Source organism: Pholis gunnellus (genome assembly GCF_910591455.1).
Source record: "Pholis gunnellus genome assembly, chromosome: 12".
In the NCBI taxonomy this organism is placed as follows: Eukaryota; Metazoa; Chordata; class Actinopteri; order Perciformes; family Pholidae; genus Pholis; species Pholis gunnellus.
The window spans coordinates 72,017-95,442 of record NC_136539.1 but is presented as its reverse complement, the minus strand read 5'-3'; the positions used below and the strand labels follow the sequence as shown (position 1 = coordinate 95,442).

Here is a 23,426-nt window from a genome sequence, read left to right as displayed (position 1 = left end):
TTTTCCCTTGCCAAAATTGACCTTGTTCGTAGTGTTATTTAGCCTCCTTCTCAACAAGCATGACGTGGCCGGCACTATTGGATTCACCAGGTCGTCTAGTTTCATACAGTATGAAAACCGTAACATCTAGCTTCAAAACTGAGCAGCATGTCGGCAGGGTTTCAATTAAACGTTGTGTAATAGTGATACTCTTTATCCTCAGATGTTAAAAGGAGACATGTGTTTCTATAAACCCCTGTATAGCTAACATTATCAGATAACATTAGCACATCACTAACTAGCATTAGCACGTCTATGCTACGCTAGCTACTGAAGGTATACTGAATGTCTACACATGCTGTTTTTGATTTTATTGATCATTAATAAAGACCTACCCGGCTTTACAAGAACAGTGTTGCTCCTTAATTTCATTGTCTTTTAGCTTCTATCTTTATCTTTTTAACCTCTTTTTGCTGCTGAATCAGTTTGACATCATAGATATATCCTTCAAACACATTGTAGACCTTTCTGTCTGCTTCTGTCTGAAATAGATTTTTTGTTTTTCCATATTAGATTATATGAATTCAGGGAGTGCTTTGGTGGCAGTGTGGGCTCCATGGTAGCTCTGACAGCTTGAACTTGAACATACATATCACCATGGAAGTGTGGACTGAAGACAGACATGAACAAATCTGAACGGTCTTTTAATGCACAGACAAGACTGTTGTCAATCTTCACATTTAACTTAACTTTAAGAAAGCAAAAAAGCATGTTTCTTTAATTGTGAACTGTTCCTTTAAGCCACTTTGGCTGTTAACCATCTGTAACTTGAATTTGTATTATTTTTCTCAAACCTTTGGGTGGTAAAAGTAAAAGCAGAGGGTACATTTTTAGATTTAGTGTCATTTAGTTGAGTCCTAGCTCATATCAGGGATCAAGATTCCTGAAATTGTGCCCTTCCCAATCCTGTGTGTGTGTGTGTGTGTGTGTGTGTGTGTGTGTGTGTGTGTGTGTGTGTGTGTGTGTGTGTGTGTTTGTGTGTGTTGTATTGTCTGCCTGTGTCACTGAGTGGGTTTCTGTCTGTTGAGCTTATCATTTCGGATGACACCTGCCACCTCCAGCTGAGACTTAAGGCCACTCCATGCCATGTATTAGACCGATTTAGGTCTGACGACCTGTAGTAGTACCCTGCAAAGAGAGCCATCAAAAACACAACCCCAGAACAGTCGAGTGAAGAAAACTATTAATTTATTGTTCATTCCCAAAGAAACATTTGGATATGTTTTTTTCTTTACAAAATCAAGTGCCTGGCAAAAAGACAAACAACAAATAAGGCACACAAAGTTTCAAGTTTAGGCCTACCACTGACATGTAATCAATTAACACATGTGGTCTTGTTCTAGAAGGCATTATGAATAAGTGAATAATGGATGACTAATTTTACAATATTAAATTATATAGCATTACAAGGTGTTTGTATTTGGTGGATTTTACTTGGATACAGTTTACAGATTCATTTGCAGAATAAAACCAAAAATGTAACCGTGAGCTTTTTGTGTCTTAGTGTCAGATTTCTTTTCAGATTTTCATCGATAGGATTTTTTTATGCTTACAAGATCATACATTGGAAGTAATTGTCACTATAAACATGTTACTTAAAGTTATCAACATTGCACTGCAAAACATATCCATATGAAGTTTGACAAGTTAGTCAACTAATTTGACAAGAACTTTACATTCATAATATCTCAGATCACCACCCACAGAAAACATACATCATCTGTCTTATACAAAAATACACCTTTGGTGCCTTCATTTCATAACAAAATGAGAACAAATAAGAAACCGCCACAAAACCAACAGGAATAACTTAAATGACTTAAATAAGTAGTCTCTTAATTAAAATACATGAACATGATCCCCACAATCTCTTTGGTTTAAGGCAAAGAAGACACTGAAACAGCAACTTCCACTGAGAGGAGAGATGTAGTGGTCTTGGTTTGTGCTCCTTCCACACATACAGCATCCCATCTGACAAACTCATTTGTACAGAGAGAGGGAGAGTTCAATTGTTTCTTTTTAAGAGAGCTGCTTGTCAGATTTTTGAAAGCACTAGGTCAATAGTGTGAGCACAGGAAGCTACAAGTCTTCCCATTAAGCTTGAACTCACTTCACATAAATCCCAAACAAACATACTCTATCCATGTAGACAATTTGTCCAGGTGGAGATTTCAGTCTACACCCCAATCAATTCAATAGAAATTCGACATTTTCAAAGAATTATAATATGACTTTTAAAGATTCCTACACATGACAGAAACTGTGTTCCCGTGTTTCTAAATAATCCACAGAATAAGCAGTCAACAGTTGAACTACTTTCCTCCGTAGAAAGAGGCCAGCGGATTATCTATAATAACAGGGACACTACTGTATTTGTGGAAAGATGCTGCTGTTGAATGTCGTGTCACGTTTCAATGTCGTCAGCACCACACACTGAATTTAACTTCACCCATCATTGTAGTGGGGTGGAGCTAGAGATAACCTGGACAAATCACAAAACATACTTTGTATGCACAGATACAATGTATGAGAGATTGTTCATAGTTTAGGTGAATTGACTTTAAAGGTGCACTGTAAGCAGTTCTATTTACATTCAGTGTTACTCACCCATATGCATTGTGTGTATCCTAGAGCACAAATAAAACCGTTGAATGCATCTACTTCTTTATAAAATTATTTTTGATTTATATTTTCTTTAAGTAAGTAGAGATCAGAAACTCCACAGGGGACCTTTCAGGGCCATGCTGGGCTCCGTGTGTGAAAGGGGTTCATCTCACAGCTACTGAATATTCATTGGTGAGCGTTCTATCGGTCCATCTTAAGTCAATGTTTAGCAACATGGAAGCTGCAATGGCGGTGGCTAGAAGTTAACATTTTTCACATCAAACAAAGACATTTATTGATTTAAGAATAAAGAGGTTTATTTCTGTAAGTTGACTTACAAACACCTGCACACTTATCATCTTTGCTGTTGCCATTTTTTGGGGGTCTGGCAGGAACCCAATTTTGAGGACCCGATTCTTAACCTGCCCTAAAAGCTTGATCGACTGTATTATTTTCTCAAGCTGCCAATGAGCACATCATGATTCACATGTCTACATCCAGACTGGACGCCACCACGGTTCCACTGGAGGGTTAGGGTTGGGCATAAAATAAAAAATGTCCCCTTAGGTATAGTGTAAGATGTTAGGTTAAAACTTAACTGTTGTGGTTCAAGATGTTCTGGTTAGGTCCAAGTTTGGTGGGCTTATAAGAAGAAGAATAGGAAGTTAACTACATAAGGACATGGAAGTTGCTGTTTCAAAGATTGCTATCCAAAATAAATAGCTTTAGTCACTTCTACTTCTAATATACACGTCAAAGTAAGGCCCGTTTCATATATCTGCCAATCCCAGGCAGTGTGTTCAAGCTCAAATTGGCTGCCATAGGAAGAGGAGGGAAAAGTTGAGTAGCGTGCAAGTACTGTATGTGAAGATGAATCCTCCAGACAGATTTCTGCTGCAGTTCTGTTTGGTTCACCAGCCACAACTTCAGCTTCAGCTCCTCCTCAAGGACGCTAGTACAGTGAGCTACTTCAGCTGGCACAGCACTGTGTATATTATCATGGGCCGGTGTGTGTGTGTGTGTGTGTGTGTGTGTGTGTGTGTGTGTGTGTGTGTGTGTGTGTGTGTGTGTGTGTGTGTGTGTGTGTGTGTGTGTGTGTGTGTGTGTGTGTGTGCTCCTACGTGGAGGAAGTTCAATCAAAGTGCTCAGTGCTCCTTCAACCTGTGAAGTAGAAACAAACATTAACATCATATTGATAAGTTGGGTGTAATTAAGTTTTACAGTCTGGAGCAATAAGCTTTATGAAGACTGAACCTGTTGTCAATGAAGGAACAATGTTCTTTACTTTCTTTTCGTTTCACCATTTTATTAAGTATATTCATCAAACGATTTAATATCATAATTGTGTGTTCTGGCTTTAGAATATTGGTTCATCTGATGAGGTTTTTGAAAATAAATGATCATCTGCATTCAACAGTGATTAAGGACGGAGCACAGAAGAAGGGCTCTTTATCCTTTTTCAATAATAAAGTATTGTTAACATCCATATCCAAAAGTGGGGGTCCAAATAGATCTCAACACTGTAAATAAACCTGAATGCCATCAAATCCTTAAGTCTCCATTTTCTGTAAGGATTCTTTAAGAACACAAACCGTAAGATGATCCTTAAGCTTTCAATTATTGGACTTTATTTCATTTAATATTATGACTGGGATGGCTATTATATTATAATTATTACATTATGCTATATTTCATTATAATATTGATTCCATCTATTTTCCTGCACAGAAAATGATGCATTTCTGTTCATTATTGAGATCTGCCTTTACTTAATTTAGTAATGTTTCTAATTCATAGATTTAATTTAAGCATCCCTTCTTATAAAACCTGTCATTTTTTAAATTAAAAGTATTAAGGATGCACCAATACCGGGCCAATACTGACTCAATTACCTGGAGAATAAAAATACAATGTTTAAGTCAAGCCTTGCACATAAAGAATGATCTCTTCCACACAGTGAGGCATACAGCTCATTTTTTAAACTCTGGTATCTGATTGGTTCTTGGTATATATTACGAATACTACTTTATCTATACAATAATAAGATAGATTGAATCGCCATCTAGTGGCACTCAATGTTATCCCTCTAAAATTGAATTGGCATATACATTGTAGCCACGGACATCCAAACTGGTATGCATGTCTGTTCCAGACAATTCTGCTAGCAACTAATGTAAAGTAATATAATGTATGTATGTATGCATGCAAGTATGCATGCATGCATGTATGCATGTATGTGTGTATGTATGCATGTATGTATGTATGATGAAATTGCATTTTGTAGAATTATGTGGTGGCGTTCCTGGGAAAAACCACAAGCAGAGGTCTCAGGGAAGTGAGATCCCAAAACAACCCTGCGTTTACTGCTTATTCCCAGAGGTGGCGCCAAAGAGAACAAACCGGAGATCTGCAAGATTGTAACTTCAACTACGGAATTCCCAAGTGCCCCCATTCCATCCCACTTGTCTCACCAGTCCTCCAAGTGTCTTGCAGGGATGCTACTACTACTACTACTACTACTACTACTACTACTACTACTACTACTACTACTACTACTACTACTACTACTACTACTACTACTACTACTACTACTACTACTACTACTACTACTAATAATAATAATAATGATAGAAAAAAAGAATTGCAGTGCAAGAACATATTGTAATGTATTCTGCAAAAAAGAAATAAACACTTAACTGGTACAGTTTTCAATGTACTGTATGTGTTCATAGTGTAAAGGAAATTCCTCTGATCATGCACTGTATAATCATGGTAACTTCCCTTATGTTTGATCATACTGAATCTGATCACGTAAGCTTTGACTGAATGAATCCTGGCCTGATAGTCTAAACTAAGGCATTGTTGCACATCTGGATGTCATCAGATGATGAAGAGAAGGCTTTTGAACAAAGATTTGCAATATACTAACTGAAGGAAACATCCAGAGGGGGCTGACCAAGCCAAGGTATATTTTTACCTAACCTTTGTCCTGTGTACCTTTAATGCTCTGAGCATTACAAGTGTGACAATACTGTAAGACCTTTTTGTCTCGTTCCACACTGTCAGAGCGGGATTACAATGTTGCCACGACATTAGTTATAGTTGCTTTTAAATGTAAAGTGGAGAAAAACATTTTGACACCACAGCTCAACATTTGAATACAAAAGCAAAATGATTCACAATCTTTGAGGAATAAAGACTAAAGGAATGAAAGGAAAGTGAGAACATTTAATAGAAACAGGACATTGAGTAACATGATGAACAGGATAAAAGCAGGACTTACTCTACAGCGGAGATGGGACGGGATTTGTTGGAGGTCAGCTCCTTTGTCACGAGCCGTAGCAAAAGCTGCACACAGTCAAATAGTGGTTCATTTATTTATTTTACTACAGCTTGTTTTAAGGTTACATATACAATTCCAACTCGGGTACTATCCTGCATGTTATATATATACATATATCAGTGGTGGTCCGTCAGGGCCAGCAAGGCCTTCTCTGCTGGCCTAGACAGAATCACAAAGTTATAGCTATTTTATAATTTTTCATAAATGTATTGTAATTTTTTTTTTCATTAGCTTATTTTCTCATTGCACAGCTACTGTCTTCCTCAGTTGCTCTGCTTCCAGTGCAGCTTGTTTTAAGTAGAGCTTTTATCCAATCAGATTTCACCTCTGTGTCTCTAGGTAAGAAGAGAGGCCCCAGGCCTGCAGACTCACAAGTGAATCCCTTTGCAGTTTAAGTGAATGGGGACGATATTGTTGATTGTCATCGTCTTCAACCAATCAGATCTTTAGTTTGACATGTTGGGCGTATTCTTTGACGTGCCAGAGCTGCTAGCTGGCCTAGCCATACGTGATTGGTCAGTGGGCTAGCGTGACATGTTGGGCGGTGACAATCCCAATATCTGCTGCCTCTGTGGAGCGGACATTTTCATCGTGTCCATTAGAAATATTATTATGAATCCATTTTAATAAGTGGATGTGGTTTATATATAAAAAATTTTTTGTGTGCATTGAAAAATATTTTTATGGGGAGTCATTTATATATAAATCCCCAAATCCATCTGTGAATCTGTGAGCAATATTGAGACTGATCTGACCTCATATTGGTGAATGAGCACCATTATTTAGTTCACCTTTAAGGACAACTCAATGAAACTTATCTACTACCGCTACTTCTATTGGTAATGATACTTTGTTGTTCATTGGTTAAAGCACTCACCAACAGAGCAAGGAAGTCAGCAATCATCAGCATGTAGAAGACCTGATCCCAGCCGCCTGGAGACAGCAGCCCAGCCAGCAGGGGGCCCAGTGCTGCACCTGACATCATAAACATAGGCAGGATCATTTGATGTGAGTGGGGATTATCTCAACACTTTAATGACAAGTATATATCTTGGACATGGTGAATACACTGATGTGAGAAAGAACAGAAGACATGCCAGTATGAGCACCACTAGGCAAATCATTAAAATATAACGTTGGTGATATTTCATTTTTATTTCCCAATACTAAATCCCACATACACTGTTGCTTTAAATACTCACTAGCGCACCAGATATGTATTAATCTGCCACTGAAAAGAGTCCCCATCAAATGCACTATTTCCTCCTGCGTGAGTTGCATTTACTAAAAACTACAGTGACCAGCTGTTAGGTTTACTTACTGAGTATTAGGTGGACTAACACATTGTTTATTTCTTTGTTTGTTTTGAACACGATTTGTTAATTAGAAATATTCTAAAGAACACTGGCCTAATTGGTTAATTAGTTAAATTTTTGACATTTGGTAGGTTTGCATTACAGAAGGTCATATAGTGTTCCAATACTAAAATTGTGCTTGCTGGGTTCTTTTCCTATTGTGTATGTTCCAGTACAGAAACCTAATTGTCGGTTGATCAGTGGTACTGACCTACAGATCCTGTGCCATCAATGATGGCAGTGACAGTAGACAATGCTCTGGCATTGCCTTTCAGGCTCTTGTGGGTCCCCTAGGGTCAAAGGTCAAAAGAGAGAGGGAATGAGAGAGGGGGCCTGTGCAGATTTAGTACATAATCATGTACAAGTTCAGAAGACATGAGTCAGAGGTAGAGATGCTTACCAAATCAGCAGATACTGCAGTCGTGATGAGGGAGTACGGTCCATTGACTAGACCTCCACACACCAACAGCATGCCTGAGAAAACAGACTGGGTAAGTTGTATCTTGGTTTTAACTTATGGAGTTTCTACAGCCACCCACAAGGCTTGTCTCAGTTTTTCAGTTCATTCCCTTCAAGCAAATTCAACGTAGTTGAAGCTCAGTTACTATGGCAACTTATGCTAGGAAAGTAACCTGATCCGTCAGGCTAATGTCAGGCTAATGTCAGGCTAATGTCAGGCTAATGTCAGGCTAATGTCAGGCTAATGTCAGGCTAATGTCAGGCTAAACCTGAGTTGTTGCTCAACCAGAGTTCCTGTAAGTTCCTGACTGGACAGGAAAGCGATAATTTTACCTCAGACTTTCTGGATGATGCCATATGATTTGACTTTATTGACCACTATTAGACTTGAATAAATAATAAACAAAATAAATTGTACAATGATAAATAAGATGTAGACCTACATTAATGTTTAAATATATGGCATGTGATATCAATAGATAATAATAGATACATAAATAGTTAAAAGTCCAGTTGCAAAAAATGATATTGACCTGAAATGTAGAATCTAAATCCTCCATGGAAACCATGTTTTATTATGTATTGGTTTGTATATTTGCCTCTGTTATAGCTCTACTCAATCTCTTTTTCGTAGCTTTCATTTTTTTCACTTTCCCCTTAAATTTCATTTAATTCTACCATACGCACAATTTTATTTCAAGTTCAAGCTGCCTGTTGGGGGAGAAGATTAAGATTAAATGGTGTCAAAAGAAAAAGTAATTGTCTTGTTCATAGCAGTTTCACTTGCTTTCTCCAGTTGTTGGATTTAAGTGCATATAATGTGTATATTAATAATAATATTATTTATATTTGATTAATTAAAAGAGTGAACATGTATCCATCTGTAGCCTTGTGGCTTAGTATCTACTGTATGTATTATTGTATAAGATATTTCAATAGCCTACAGGTTTGTTTGAATGTATTTTACCAAAGATTTAACTGGGCTATCTATGATTACTGTCATCTTGGTCCACCCAAATGCCCAAATGTATTTGATTGGGTTTCTATCAGCTAATCACAGTGTTCCACATCATCTAAAGTGGACTGCTGCTCTCGGGCGGCTTAAAGTCAGGCTTGTTCGAGATGAGCCAGGCCTCACAGATTTGATCCCCGCACAATGCATGACTTGATCCCGACTTGCTCTGACGTCATGCACACGTAGGCAACAATAACCTCACGAGACTGAAGTGGCCGCAGTTTTTGGAGCTAAGCGTTGCTTGAAGTCTTGTAACTGCTCTCAACCGACTGCAAAACCCAGTACATGATGGGAAACGCCTGACTGTTGCCTGATCAAAGAGCTGATTGGCTCTTAGTTTTGAAACAAACGTTTTGAAGATAATCCTATTTTTCTGTGTAATTGTAATACTTAACACTAAGGCTATTAGTCTCATGTTGTGCAATGAAGGTTCAATCTGTTAACAAACATACCTTGTGTGGTTGATAATAATAGGTTATTTATATAGTAAGTATCAAAGGGCCATTTGAGACTGGTTTCAAAAGTGAGTTTTGAGATTGGCTTTTAGTATAACCGAACGCTGAACAACGCCGTGGTACGGACACCGTGGTACTGACGTTGCGGTACCGACGCCATGGTAGGTACAGACACCGCGGTACCGACCGACCTGTCACTCAAAACAGGCACAGCCTCAATTTTGTGATATCATTCTTACAGTTATGTACAAATTTTTCCAGCCCAAGTAGGCTCCAATGTTCTGTCGTCAGCCATTACCTTTTCTCTTTTTAACACCATATGCAAGTTTCTTGTTATAACAACAAATCAACTTATATTTTTATGTTATGTTATGACAAGAACTTTGAATGACTTATGTTATTTTTGTGAAATACAGAGAAGGATTTGTGATATAACAAGATTCATTTCCATGTTGTTATAACACAAAACAAACACTTAATAAAAATGTAATTAAATTGGTTTGGCATTGACTAGATCTGCTACTAAAGATACTCATCAATTGTTTACTCAACAATTGATGAATCATTTATTGTATAAAACTAAACAAATATTAAATTTTAATTTTGCTGGTCAGTGGACACAAGCACCCAAAGCTATTTATTACATAATGACATAACATGAAGATCTATCTAGTTTTCTTCAAACTAAACAATCTGAAACCAGAAAATCAACAATTCTTTACTTCTCAAAACTACCACTGAATATTTTACGATCATCTAACATTCAGCACTAGCCTCTGAGTAGGCTGAGGAGTATGAGCTGGCTCTTACCGATGGTTGGCCCCAAACCAAACTCACTGATCATGGAGAAGCCGTACAGCTGCAGGACGAATAGAAAGCATGACCGTCAAAACACTCACATTTTCAGTTACTATTCATAATTCACATGTCTGACTAAATTAGCAGCAGCATGATCATACGTTCAGCTCAAGTGAAAAGAGGATATCTCAGTCTAATTAGTCAACACTGTTCTGTAGCTACTTTGAGTCATCAGAAACTTTAAAAAAATGGCAATAAATACTGTATGTCTTCTTCATGTATATCATAAACAAAAGACACTGTGTAGTCTGTCTACTGCTCCACTGCTAACAAAGACACACATTTAGCTTCAGTGAAAGATATTTGCTCTAAGTGCTACACAGCAGGTGGACCGAATGCAGACAGAGGCCTGGTGAGGCAGTTCAGGTCAGTTCCAAACACGTTCTGTATGCTCCTGTCACTTCTATGCCTGGACGGTGTCTATCATTGACAAAGAATCAACTTCCTTTAAGCAGTAAAAATATGTCTTATTTCCTAATCTAACATTGTTAGCTTGGTGTTTGGATTGTGGATGAGTGTAGCAGCAGCGCAGTGGGAACTCACTGTAGGAGCAGCAAGCAGCAACATGACTGCACAGGTGGTGGCTCTCTTCCCCAGTTTATCAGAGATCACTCCTGCCAAGATCCCCCCTGTGGATGCATGCAGGTGTCCCACACAAACGCACACATAATGGAGAGAGGTGATGAGCCGGTAAAATAGTATGAAAGATAATATGCACTAACAATGAAGCACACAACTATGTAAAAATACTGACAGTAAGAGAATTTGGGAAGAAAAAACACATGCATGCACATAAGAGGAAAAGGTTAACAAAAGCACCTACCTACTATGCCTCCCACGTCAAACAGGGTGGAGAGATCTCCAGCCTTTTTGGCATCAAGGTGAGCTGAGGGAGGAACACACACACACACACACACACACACACACACACTTCAATTGTCTTTCTGGCACGGTCTTTCATAATAAATAATAAAACCGAGTGGGCGGGACTGCCTACACATTGAACATCAGCACAATAAAATGTAACATTATTCAGGGAACCACAAAGAGCTGGCAGGCTGAGATACTGCAGCTCGGTGATCACATTGCAAACAATGTAATAACGCTGTGTAAAAGGTCTGTTCAGCAACTCTACCAGGTGAGCCCGGGGAGCCCAAAGTACCAAAGCTGAGACATTTCTGCAAAGGTCTGGTTCAAATCTGACCTGCAGCCTCAATCTGTCTGGTCTAATAAAGGCAAAAAGAATCTATTACAAAAACAGGTCGGTTCCAAAAGTCTTTTTATTGATTCCCAGCCTGAATGACAATGCCCCTGTTGACAAAGCCAGGTCCATAACAAAATGGTTTTCCCATCCTGGTGGGGAGGGACTTGACTGGCTGATGTTGAAACGTTTCCAAAGATACCAAAATCAGTCACTTTTCTTGGGGCAATGTGTATAACATGATGCATGAGACATCTGGAATATTTGCGTTTAATGTAAGTGTAGCTCTAATACAATGAAATCCTGTTGCTGAATATTTCAAGGTTACAATGTTATTTATTGTCATTGCACAACAACCTCATCTATATATATATATATATTTCATTGACACAGAATATATAGGGGTGCAGCAGGTGAACAGGATGTAGCTGGGTGGGTTTTGTCTTTTAATATCCCTTTAGCTCTTTGCAGGCTCCTCTTCTCACCAATATCACTGATGCTCAGTAGATGGTACTGATGAGGGCTTAATCACCCGCTGTAGAGCCCTCCTGTACTGGGATGTGCAGATCCTATGCCAGTTTGTAATGTTTCAGTCAGAAGGCATTCTATTGCTCCTCTCTTCTTAGGTTTCCTGAAGAAAAACAGCAGTTTCTGAGCTTTCTTCACCAGGATGGAGATGTGTGAGGACCATGTCCGGTTGTTTGTGATGCTGATTTCCAGGAACTCAAAGCTGTTCACTTGCTCCACCTCATGTAGACAGGGATGTGTGTCTTCACCTCCTTTTTTCTAAAGTCAATCAGCTCCTTGCTTTTACTGACGTTGAGCAGCAGATTGTTCTCTGAGCTCCACTCTGAAGGTTGTTGATTTCCTCTCTATATGAAGTGTCATAGTTGTTTGTGTTCTCTGCAAACTTCACAACAGAGTTCTCTTCATGTTTGGGGTAGCAGTCGTGGGTGTACAGTGTGAACAGCAGGAGGCTGAGCTCACAGCTCTGGGGGGCTCCGGTGTTCAACACTAGAGTGGAGGAGGTGCTGGGGTCTCTTTGTGAGGAAGTCTAATGACCAGTTCCAGAGTGAGGTACTCAAGTTCACCAATCAGTTTCATGGGGGAGATTGTGTTGAAGGCTGAGCTGAAATCAACAAACAACATTCTGAACTCTCTCCTGTGACAGTGCTATGTTGAAAATATCAGTGAATATCAGTTAGCTGGTCAGTACATGTTGTTAGTACACTACCAGGATGTTATCAGGCCCAGCAGCTTCACATCCTCTGTGGATCCTGACAGTGTCCGGTCCAGACGTGACAGCTGACTCTTCGTTAAGTAGATCAAATCGAGCATTAAAGATGTTCAGCTCATCTGTGAACGTGGCCTCACACATGATGGGGCGCTCCTGCATGTAGCCTGTGACATTGTGGATCTCCTGCCTCATGTCTTTAGTGTTGTTGGTGTTGAGGTCTCTCATCAGTCTCTCTTGACTCCTCCTCTTTGCCTCCTTGATGCCAGCGTTCAATCTTGCTCTGGCGATGCTGGATGCTTCCTTCCAGCTGGCTCTCAGCACTCACCTCTCCTCTCATCCAGGCTTTCTGGTTCTGGAATCATTGTATTGTCTTTGTGATCACTACAATGAACACGTTTGCTGATATTGATGTCACTGTTGGTGTCTGTACATCAAACAGTCCTTTAGAGCAGCTGTAGCTTCATCTGTCCACACTCTCACTGTTTTTCTGATGGTTATGCCCGTTTAATCAGCTGGGCGGAAGTATCTAGCAGAAGCAGGGAAATATGATCTGATGGTCCAAAGCAGGGCGGGGGAGGGCTTTGCAGCTGTCAGGAATATTTGTGTGAACACGGTCCAGTGTATTGTTTCCTCTGGTGGAGATTTAATAAAAATACCATCTGGTTGTTTTGTCATGTGTCTGCTGATGACCATCAACCAACCATTTTTTTGTAGCTGCAACAAAAACACTGGTGAATTCTGTGGGCAGATAATATGGCCGGCATCATGATGTTAAAAATTGACATCATGGAAACATTGTCCATGAACTTTAACTATGTTTGAGCATCATTGGTGTAAACACTCCACTCTTCTTACCAGAGGCTTGAGTTCTGTCGGCGAGGTATACAGTCTGTCTGTCAAGAGCAGTAGCTTGATGAGATATCATGTTAACAGTCCTGTTGTTGGATTAGTCTGAGTCTTATGCCAGATGCGTTTCCTTCAGTGTTCAAAATACCCGATGGCAATCATCTGGCTGGCTGTGTCATTTACGCCAATTTACTATCGCCTCACTATTCATATTTGTGAATAAATGTTTTGTATTTTGAATAATGAAAACTGCTTCGCATTAAGCATTACATTTTAGCGACAAATAATTGTCTTATGATTTAAGAGACTCCCTGAAATTTAGCTAATGAGGCTTTCAGGGCGTCTGAAGTGTCAATCCATCGAGAGCCCCCCGTGTTTCACACACTGGTGGTCTTAATGTTGAACATCATATTGTGTCAGTTAAGAATTGAGAACAAGCAGACTCAGAACATAACCTTATACTATCATATAGTGTTGAACATCAAGGATTCAATGGAACAATCATTTTTGACCTTATTTTGTTTAGTTTCATAAGTGAGAATTCTGTGGAGAATCAGAAAAATGAAGAGCAATACTGGTTGTAGTTGGGTTTGGTCCTCACCTGTTTTGGTGATGTAGAGCGGCAGCCAGAAAAGGAAGGTGTAGCTGACCAGCTTGGCAAACAGCAGGCACAGAGAGAACTCGATCACTCCCTTCAGAGACAAACATCAATACAAGGTTGTTGGTGAAGAAGATTTTCTGTAACTGAATGATATCGATCTGGCTCAACTGCCCTGATGCAGTAAAAGCTTCCGACAATAATGACCTCTTGACCTAATGGACCCAGTCTGTGCAGAGGCATGCAGAGACACACATCCATCAGAATATATTACCGCAAGGCATTTTAGACCACCAGACATTCAAAACAGCAGTCCAATCTATTAGTAAACTCTAAGGTTCGACCAGTATGTGTACGAAAGTCACTGTACTGTTTCTGCTCAGCAGCAAACAGCAGACAAGACGCATCTAGAGAGTAGCTGGTGAACATAGAGGAGCATTTAGCAGCTAAAGAGACACATATTTCCCTCAGGAGCTGGTGGAGACCATAAACAGAGCTAAAAGGAGAGAATATTGGACTTTCTTCAGGTGGACACAAACAAATGAAAATGAATGCTGATGTTGCTCTGTAGCTGCTGGATGTGTAAATAAGCAACTATTTCCTAACTTAAAAGATGATATGTTAATGTTAATTATATGTTTCACTTCCCGGATTAAAGTAACAGCGTGTCTGTGTCCAGAGATTAGATCTCATTTACTGACGACGTGAAGCTCAGTGGGATCAGCACAGGAAACAGAATAAACTGAGCCCTACAATAATCCGGGTGGCTCTACATTAGCTTGGAGCTCTACTAAACAATTACATGGTTGTAAGTAGAAAAGCAGCTGTTTTGGATGATGGATGGCCGCGGTTACACTTGTCTTTTCAATGCAGCTCATCATGCCAGGGCGCAAATCGGATCTTGCTTGCAAGCTGTGGCGGCCTGGATCGCATTGAATTCGGTTCTCCGTGAGGCGTGGACAGAATATGGGCACATTATATCAAACGTAGCTCTCCATCATCTTCCCCCAACACGGTGTTCCTCTCCCTAGGAGAGCAAAGGGAAGAGAGGAGGAAAACCAGGGCTAGAGCACTGCTGTCTAAACGCTGTTAAGTTACTGATGATAAACCAACATTTCATGATTTTGCTGCCTCAAAATAAAGTCTTGTAAATAAGAAATACAGGGGAATTTTATTTTAAAGGAAACTGTGCTCCTGCAGGGAGGAAGAGTAGGCAGCAAAAATAACGGTGGGCTTTTATTGTGAAAAATTTATGGGATATGAACACTTTTTTACAGCCGCTTCTTTGACCATAACTTATATCCAATCACTAGCCAATCAGGCTGGTTGCATTGAAGAGTCAAGTGTGGACTCACATATGTGGACATAGCTGAGTTCCATTCTGGAGCATCTGATCACAATGAAAAGACAAGTGTAACCACAGCCGATGTGTGTGTGTGTGTGTGTGTGTGTGTGTGTGTGTGTGTGTGTGTGTGTGTGTGTGTGTGTGTGTGTGTGTGTGTGCGTGTGCGTGTGCGTGTGCGTGTGCGTGTCTGACCGGTATACGTAGAGCGCCCATGAAGCTGATGGCGGACGGCTGCGGTTCCCTCTTCACCACCACGACCGGCTGCTTGGGGACACACACACTGTCCCTTGGCAACAACAGCTCTGTGTCGTAACTCTGGAGGAGAGAAGGAGAATGATCAGGGGCTGCAGGTGGAGCTGTTCCAACTCAGTCCAACTACTAAATGAACAATGAATGGAAGTCATGAGCCAATCATTCACAGTACCTTAGGTAGCTTTCATATGTTTTAGTGATTTTCAACCCACAATGAGTTTGTGGAGGACCATTTCAATGGTGACCTCTGACACATTGTGTGACAATAAATGAAAGAGGAACATAGTTAACTTAGCCAAACTGTGATTTAAAGAGCAATCAAAGATGACTATCCAATTTAGTAAGAATTTACAACACCCCCCGTTATTCTGGGGAAAAAGAAGGTGACACACCAACATGATTGTGTGAAATACTATTAATACAAGCATTAATCTAGGACCGCTTACTCATTTGGTGTGATAGATGGGTAGGGTTCACTGTATGGAATGCATTAGGGGACTACAAGATCAAACTAAAGTTTAAAGAACAATTGCATGTGGTAAACCCAACCCAACCCAACTATAATTCCAAAAAAGTTCAAGAGACTCAGAGGCTAAATCCAAATGTCCCAACTCGGCTGCACTCGCAGTGGACTTGACTGGCGTGCTACCATTACTGGAGTACAGAGGGCTGTTTAAATCCAAAAATCTAATATTCATCAAGTTGGCAAGGGAACACAAGCACTCTTGCAGCAGCCTACAGAGAGTCCAGAGGACGGACATTTGGATTGAGCCTACAAATCATTTTTCAGTGTTCATCCAGCATACCCCAAAATCTGGATGGTAGACTAACTGCTGCTTAAGAAACCACGAAGCCCCGAGAAGCACTAAAGAAACTGACCTTCCTGTTTTGAACACTATCCTCGTTATAGTAGTACACCTGAATAAATTACAATGACATGTTAAAATGCAACTCACTAAAGTGTTGGGCAGGAAAATCCATCTTTTGATAATCTGTTAAATGTCATTATTTAAACAGTTACCAGTTCATTTTGTACACTTGTTCAATCGAAAACCGTTCATTACTGGACTATAATTCCATTTGTTTTATTATTTCTTATTTAAGTTGTAGCTCCTAGTGCTCTTGTATAGATGTTTTACATTGAGAAGTCTTCAGGTTGTAGGGTCGTACTGAATATCATTTCATCTTTAAACATAATTCAAAGCTTCTATTGAGGTTGAGCTTTAAATGTCTGTTGTCATTTTTTATGATGTTATCAACCTGAACATAAAATGAAAAACATAGGTTTTGTGTTGTATAAATGTAATTTATGGTGCTCTCAGATTGCTGCTCGGCTGTCCCATTAAGACGTCTCCTTTTGTGTGTTTTTTGAGCTCAGTGAAAATGTTTTTGAAAGGCAAAATGCTAACAAATATGGATTGAAGCAGAACATTTTGTTAGATAAAAACATTGGAGAAATTAGGACTTTCCAAAGTTCTGGAGTTATTAGAAATAGTTGGATCACACAATTCTAAATCTTGAGCAGCCACCACTGGAATCTAGTTCTAAAAATAGTATGACAATAATAATATTATTGGAGCCTGATCTTCATGAACAACTGTGCAGAAATAACAGCTTTAAACACAATGCAAAAAAAAAAAAAGATGCGCAGCGTTTTAATTTTGAATTTGAATGTCAATGAATAAAGCTTCCAACTATTTGGTTTTCTCTTTTCCATGCATGATTGATATTTGTCTGTGCGATAAAAGAGCTATTTTACCGAATCCAAAAATGTTGCAATCTCACACTGCTATGTCTGTTAACTTATCTCAACTTGGTGACTGGTTGGACTAGTTGTCTATGGGTGAATTTTGCCTGAAACTATCTTTTCTCAATAAGCTTCTTACTATAAGTACTGAGCTCATACATGAACTAGATTTGACTCGTCTGTACTTGTTTTCACTGTGCTCTTCTCCCTCTTTTGAAGTAAGTGGGGCTCAGTTGGAAAAATGTGACAATACACAATGCAACATACACACAGTGACACACACCTGGGTTTTGTTGTCCTTGTATTGCAGATACACCTCAGTGTGTCCATTCACACCATTCCAACTGTTGGTTGGAGCCTGCTTGAAGAGAAAAATCTATCATTTATTCACACATGTTCCACATTCGTTCAGGCTTTAAAGGATAAATCAGAGAAGATGTTTGGAGTTCACCAAAGCATGAGGCAGACTCCAAATGTTCTTTGGATTTTTTCTAGAAGCACTGGCCTCCCATCTTTAGTCCTGACTTGTTATACCACACTTCGTTTCATGTTCTCTGGCTCCTCTTTTTTGTTTGGTTTGAAAACAAAAAATCTGCAAAGTTATCGTCTTTCAGAAACAACATCTGAACTGCGGTCAAAAACTGTTTACTCTAACGCACCTGTAGGGCGGTCTAGCAGCAATCAACAACACAATAAAGTTACACACCTGTAGGGCGGTCTAGCAGCAATCAACAACACAATAAATTTACATTCATTTAATCACAACACAATAACAGAACAGCGTTATCAGCAGTAGCCAGTGCTTTAGCCAGCATGTGGGGCACAACAGAGAGACTCACATGCACGCTCTGCTGGATTGAACGCACACAGAGGAAAAGTGACTTAACTCTGCTCGGATAGACATTACTCCATTATATCTTTACACAGCAGATAGTTGTTTGAAGCTATATTAATGCTAAGAATCCTGTATATAGAGTCTTTAGAACATAGCCCCACAAAGAAGGTTACGATATTGTAACCCTTGTAACTACGTAAGGCGGAGCTCTCTACTGGGTTCTAGGGTTATACTCTCTCTCCAATATGTGCACCTTCTGAAATTTGCATAAGCATCGCCGTCCAATCAGGTCGTGCCTAACCAAATACTTGCAGACCCCACAGTACATAATGCAGCACACCCAGCTGCTTAACTATCCTTCAGCATGCAGCGTAGGAGCAGCAGGCCCCCCTGCAACACACACCCACCCATTTCATCATTCCAGCAAGCACAGACCTTCAAAAGAAGCCCGACATGTCCAAGAGATAGAACAGTATGACCTGCGTCCACAGCGCCGCAGTACCCATGTCCTTGACTCGTTGCTTGTAGAATGTGCGCGGGCCACAGTGGGAGGGCCTCTTTCCACCTGCCTATAGGCGTTCCTTGGACGGGGCTTTACCAGCCACACCATTCCCGAAGCATTTAAATCGGTGTTCAGCTTGTCTGATGGGGGCCGTGCATTCAATATAACATGCCAACTGGGAAAAGTAGATGTAACTTTGCCTCTCTGTCCCCCACATGGGGTGGAAGACAAAAAGGCAGCCAGCTCCTGATGCCCAAAACTCCTTAAGTTCTTGGGAACAAAGGAGGGATTTGGTCTGAGGGCAGTCACGCTACGGTCACCATGGAGCAACAAGCAACCGAGGTGCAGCGACAAGGCAGGTAGTTCACTCAATCTCTGAGCGGAGGTCAGTGCAAGCAGCCTTCAGAGAAGAGTGCTCCAGATACTCAAAGATAAGATACAACTTTATTTATCCTGAAGGAAATTCTTGTGCCAGAGTTTGAACGAAGATTAAAAATATAAACATGTATGAACACTAGAGTGACAATTATTAATGTAAAATAAGTTTACCGATAGCAGTGCAAAATAAAATAGCAACAAGAGTCAATATAGTAAGAGTAAATATAGTAAAAGAAATCAACTAAAATACAAAAATCTGATTACAACAAAAGATGAAAAACTAAAGTGTATGAAGTGTATAAGAAGTGATACGAACAGTAATACCTAATAGAAACTAAAATAGGAAAGTAATATGGTGCATGATAATGAGAGAGATAGTCAATTATATTGAAAAGTAATAAAAAGTTATATTGCACATAATATATTAAAAGTAATATTCCACATGATGTTGAAATGTAATATTGCACATGATATGGTTATTGTTTCAGCTGTCCTTCCTGCAGAAGGTGGACGTTTTATATGGTTTGATGGCTACTGGTAAAAAAGACAGTTCTGTGGTGCACCTGCACCTATGGTGTCAGTCTACAGCTGAAGGAGCTCCTACGTGACTTTAGTGTTTTGTGCAGGGGATGAGAGGTACAGTCCATAATACTGAGTAGTTTCCTCCTTCATGAAACATCCACCACACACACTCAAGGCCTTGAGCACCAATGGCAGTTCCCACTGCGGGAAGGAGGCCCGCATCACTGGGTGTAGGAACCGTTGTGTGTGACTGTGTTAGAGGACGAGCGACCAGCTGTGGCCATTTTAGGAAGCTGTGATATCCTGTCTCGGCCAGGAGTCACGGGAAACTGGCCCAGGGGCCAACATAGAAAGAGCCGTTGAATAGGTCAGGCAACGAGAAGGTGAGGCAGAAGGAGGTAAGGGTGCTCTATCTTGTCGACGCTCACTCCTTCACAGAGGTGTTGTTACGCTTCGCCTCAGCGTTCCTCTGAGGTCGAGCGAACGGCAAATGACGGCTGAACTGAGAGTGAGAGCCCAACTGTGAGGGCGGGGGCACACATGAGACATGCCCCGCTGCTGTTGCAACTCCCTGAATCAGATTATTCAGCGGGCCGATGCTAAGGTCCAGAATGTCAGGTTGGGACATCAGAGCATGGAGATGCCAGTGAAATGCCCAACACACTCTAGTTGTTAGCAACTGCAGCTAGCTGCAATACTATTTGAAATATTTTGTCTAAATAATCCAGCGTCTCCCTGTCACGCAGTTTCCAGCTCTCTGAACACTAGAGGACAGTATTACCCATAGAGTCCAGAAGAGGGCAGTGAACCTCACATCGCTCTTCAGTTGGGTTGAGGTGTGGGGACTTTCAGCCCTCGTGCCCTGTGTAGAAGCACCTGCATTATGCTCCTCTGATCCTTTGTAAAGGTTTTTCCATCCATTTGTCACCTATTCGTAGAACACATAATCCTATTTCATTCCACAAAAATCCAGCAATGGGTGTGAATCCTGAATTGAGACACACTAAGGCACTAAAGGATGCTGGTAAAGATAACACATGGCACATATTAAATATAAGCTTTCAAAAGAATCAAGAAAATTAAATACAAAGAAATGTGGTGATTGTGTTTCCATGAACTGAAGAAAGAAACAGGAAGAATTCTGTTGTACTCACACTCTTGCCTGGAGAAGAATTTTGAGCATACATGCTTTTCAGGTCATTTGGATCTGGAGAGGGAAAAAGATGCCATGAAGTTAATGATGCTCCTTGATTTTCAGCCTGCAAAGTCTTGCTCAGAGCCGCTTCTTTTGTTCAGTAAGCCAGCAAAGTGAGAAAAAAACTGCGACAGAAAGCGAGCTACACAATTAAAACATGTTCTTTCTGCAAGTCAAAGGCCTTTGTACAAACCATTAGTGTGACAATTAGCACTGTAAATGGAAACTCACTTAACTTGGGGAACATAATGTCTTTGAGAAAGTGCATTAAGTGCCCATCATACACAATGAGTCGGGCTCTACAATAGAACCGGAACCAGACAATTCAATTCAATTCAATTAATTTTGTATAGTCCAAAATCACAAATCACAAATTTGCCTCAGAGGGCTTCTCACAACGCTGGTGCGTTTACTCGCATGTGCACAAGCATCTTTTAGAGAGAATAGCGAAGCAAATAAAGTATTTTTTCAAACTACAAATATAACATCACAAACGAATATTCAAAATGATTCAACCAGTGGCGGGCCGTGCATTTTATACCTGGGCCTTCGCTGCTGTCCTGCAACTGAAACACAGCTACGGTTATTAATTGTTTTGTGTAAAAATGAAGCTCAACACCTATAAATACACTAACTGCAGAGAATACGCCGAGAGTGTGTCTCCTCTCTGCTCTGACTGCAGCTGGGACTGCGAGGCTGCTGTGAGAGTGCCCGCCTGTGAGTGCAGTGGGGCGGTGGAGGGGCTCACGGCAGCTCCCGCTGCTCGTTCACAACAGTGCAGAATGTACGTGCTTTCACGTCAGAGTCAAAACACCAGAAAAGTCTCCAACAACACCAGAACAAGTCACTAGATTTGTTGCTAGTAGCTTTTGACAAAAAAAAGTCACCAAGAGGGTTTGGAAAGTCGCCAAGTTGCCAACACTGGCACCGGCTAAATATGTCCCCAGAGCAACACCGGACGTAACAATGGTTCCTATCACATATTAAACCAAACAAATATCCATCTTCATGAAAACAAGTTGTACAAATAATAATATATAAACAAGCATCTTAAAGCTACTGCAGATGTGCAAACAAAAGCACTTAACTTACCAGAACTGCTGTTCACTATTTAAAGACTCCTTTCTTTGTTAATAAAGAGTTTAATCTCACGGTTGTTCAGTACATCCATGCATTTTAATTCCAGGAAGAAGTCCTTCTCGATTCATGGACGCCAGTGAAGACAGTCGAGCCTCCCCAGTTGTATTTCTTGAATACGTCTTAATGCGTTTGAGGCTGAAAATGTCCGCTCCACAGAGGCAGCAGATATTGGGATTGTCACCGCCCAACATGTCACGCTAGCCCACTGACCAATCACGTATGGCTAGGCCAGCTAGCAGGCTCTGGCACGTCAAAGAATACGCCCAACATGTCAAACTAAAGATCTGATTGGTTGAAGACGATGACAATCAACAATATCGTCCCCATTCACTTAAACTGCAAAGGCATTCACTTGTGAGTCTGCAGGCCTCAGGCCTCTCTTCTTACCTAGAGACACAGGGGGGAAATCTGATTGGATAAAAGCTCTACTTAAAACAAGCTGCACTGGAAGCAGAGCAACTGAGAAAGACAGTAGCTGTGCAATGAGAAAATAAGATAATGGGTAAAATATTTGTATAAATTATAATACATGTAGTGTATTTAAGAAAAAAATGTAAATGATAAAATAGCTATAACTTTGTGATTCTGTTTAGGCCAGCAGAGAAGGCCTTGCAGGCCTTGCAGGCCCTGAAGGCCCACCACTGGATTCAACTGACAAAGAACCAGGTTAATCTGAGTCTGTCTCCCTCGGTATGTGTTGTTCCGAGCTTCTTATTGCTTTGTTGAAAAAGACGGGCCGGCCGTGCATGCTTTTAGTGCATGTACGTGCATGTACGTGCTTGATTAGCTCTGCACTGCTCTCATATGGCAGTTACAGTTGATAACGCCGTCCCAACCGTTTGTGTCATTGTGGAAGTGTGGCACCCACCCTCAGGTTCCTGTTAGCTATGCCAGCTTGTTTGCTGTACTATTGTTAGCTACGAGCCATGTTGAGAGCCATTATGAGGAAATTAAAATGCTCCCAATCTTGTATCTTGCACCTTTACGCTGACGTATAACTGCATAGTGGTGACTGAAAATGGCAACCATATTTTCAATTTCGGCAACCAAAAGCTGATGCTGGTTGCCAGCCTGGCAACCACTTGTAAAAGCCCTCCAGCCAATGGGGAGGCTGTACTCACGCTCAATGAGGAAGAGAAAGCAGACGACGCCCATGACTGCGATGATGAGCCCCGGTACGATGAAGGACAGGCCCCAGTTGGAGGACACCCAGTAGCCGGCGATCAGAGAGCCCAGGATGTTTCCCACTGAGGTGTGAGAATTCCACAGCCCCATGATGAGTCCACGCCTGACAGACAGACAGACAGACAGACATCAGTGTGTTAGTGACTTTCACAGTCAGCAAGTTCTCTCTCAATCTCCTCCTTGATGGCCATATATCCTCCTATGGGTTTAACACTTTTGTTAATATCCAGCTGTTTCTCTGTAATATAGTGAAATGTTAATATTATATAAGTGGAGACTTCAAATAAGCCCAGTTGGCTTTTTGCTTCTTCCTAC

At 40.6% G+C, this 23,426-nt stretch overlaps 1 protein-coding gene across 6 annotated transcripts in view; it reads right to left on the bottom strand.

Moving 5' to 3' along the window:
- Window positions 1–1,210: 1,210 nt before the first annotated feature.
- slc37a1 (solute carrier family 37 member 1) overlaps window positions 1,211–23,426 on the bottom strand; it is a 43,590-nt gene continuing 21,374 nt past the window's right edge. For 3 of the 6 annotated variants that reach the window (XM_079170058.1, XM_079170059.1, XM_079170060.1), the window contains exons 8-21: window positions 23,048–23,214; window positions 20,746–20,798; window positions 17,638–17,715; window positions 16,487–16,525; window positions 15,548–15,670; window positions 14,014–14,104; window positions 10,952–11,014; window positions 10,672–10,757; window positions 10,081–10,129; window positions 7,742–7,815; window positions 7,553–7,631; window positions 6,864–6,961; window positions 5,927–5,991; window positions 1,211–3,804 (exon numbers count right to left, since the gene is read on the bottom strand). In XM_079170058.1, coding sequence (XP_079026184.1) covers window positions 3,789–3,804; window positions 5,927–5,991; window positions 6,864–6,961; window positions 7,553–7,631; window positions 7,742–7,815; window positions 10,081–10,129; window positions 10,672–10,757; window positions 10,952–11,014; window positions 14,014–14,104; window positions 15,548–15,670; window positions 16,487–16,525; window positions 17,638–17,715; window positions 20,746–20,798; window positions 23,048–23,214 — 1,081 coding nt within the window. In that variant the 3' untranslated portion in view covers window positions 1,211–3,788. The remainder of the gene's footprint in view (window positions 3,805–5,926; window positions 5,992–6,863; window positions 6,962–7,552; window positions 7,632–7,741; window positions 7,816–10,080; window positions 10,130–10,671; window positions 10,758–10,951; window positions 11,015–14,013; window positions 14,105–15,547; window positions 15,671–16,486; window positions 16,526–17,637; window positions 17,716–20,745; window positions 20,799–23,047; window positions 23,215–23,426) is intronic. The other 3 variants (XM_079170061.1, XM_079170062.1, XM_079170063.1) reach the window with 3 other exon arrangements.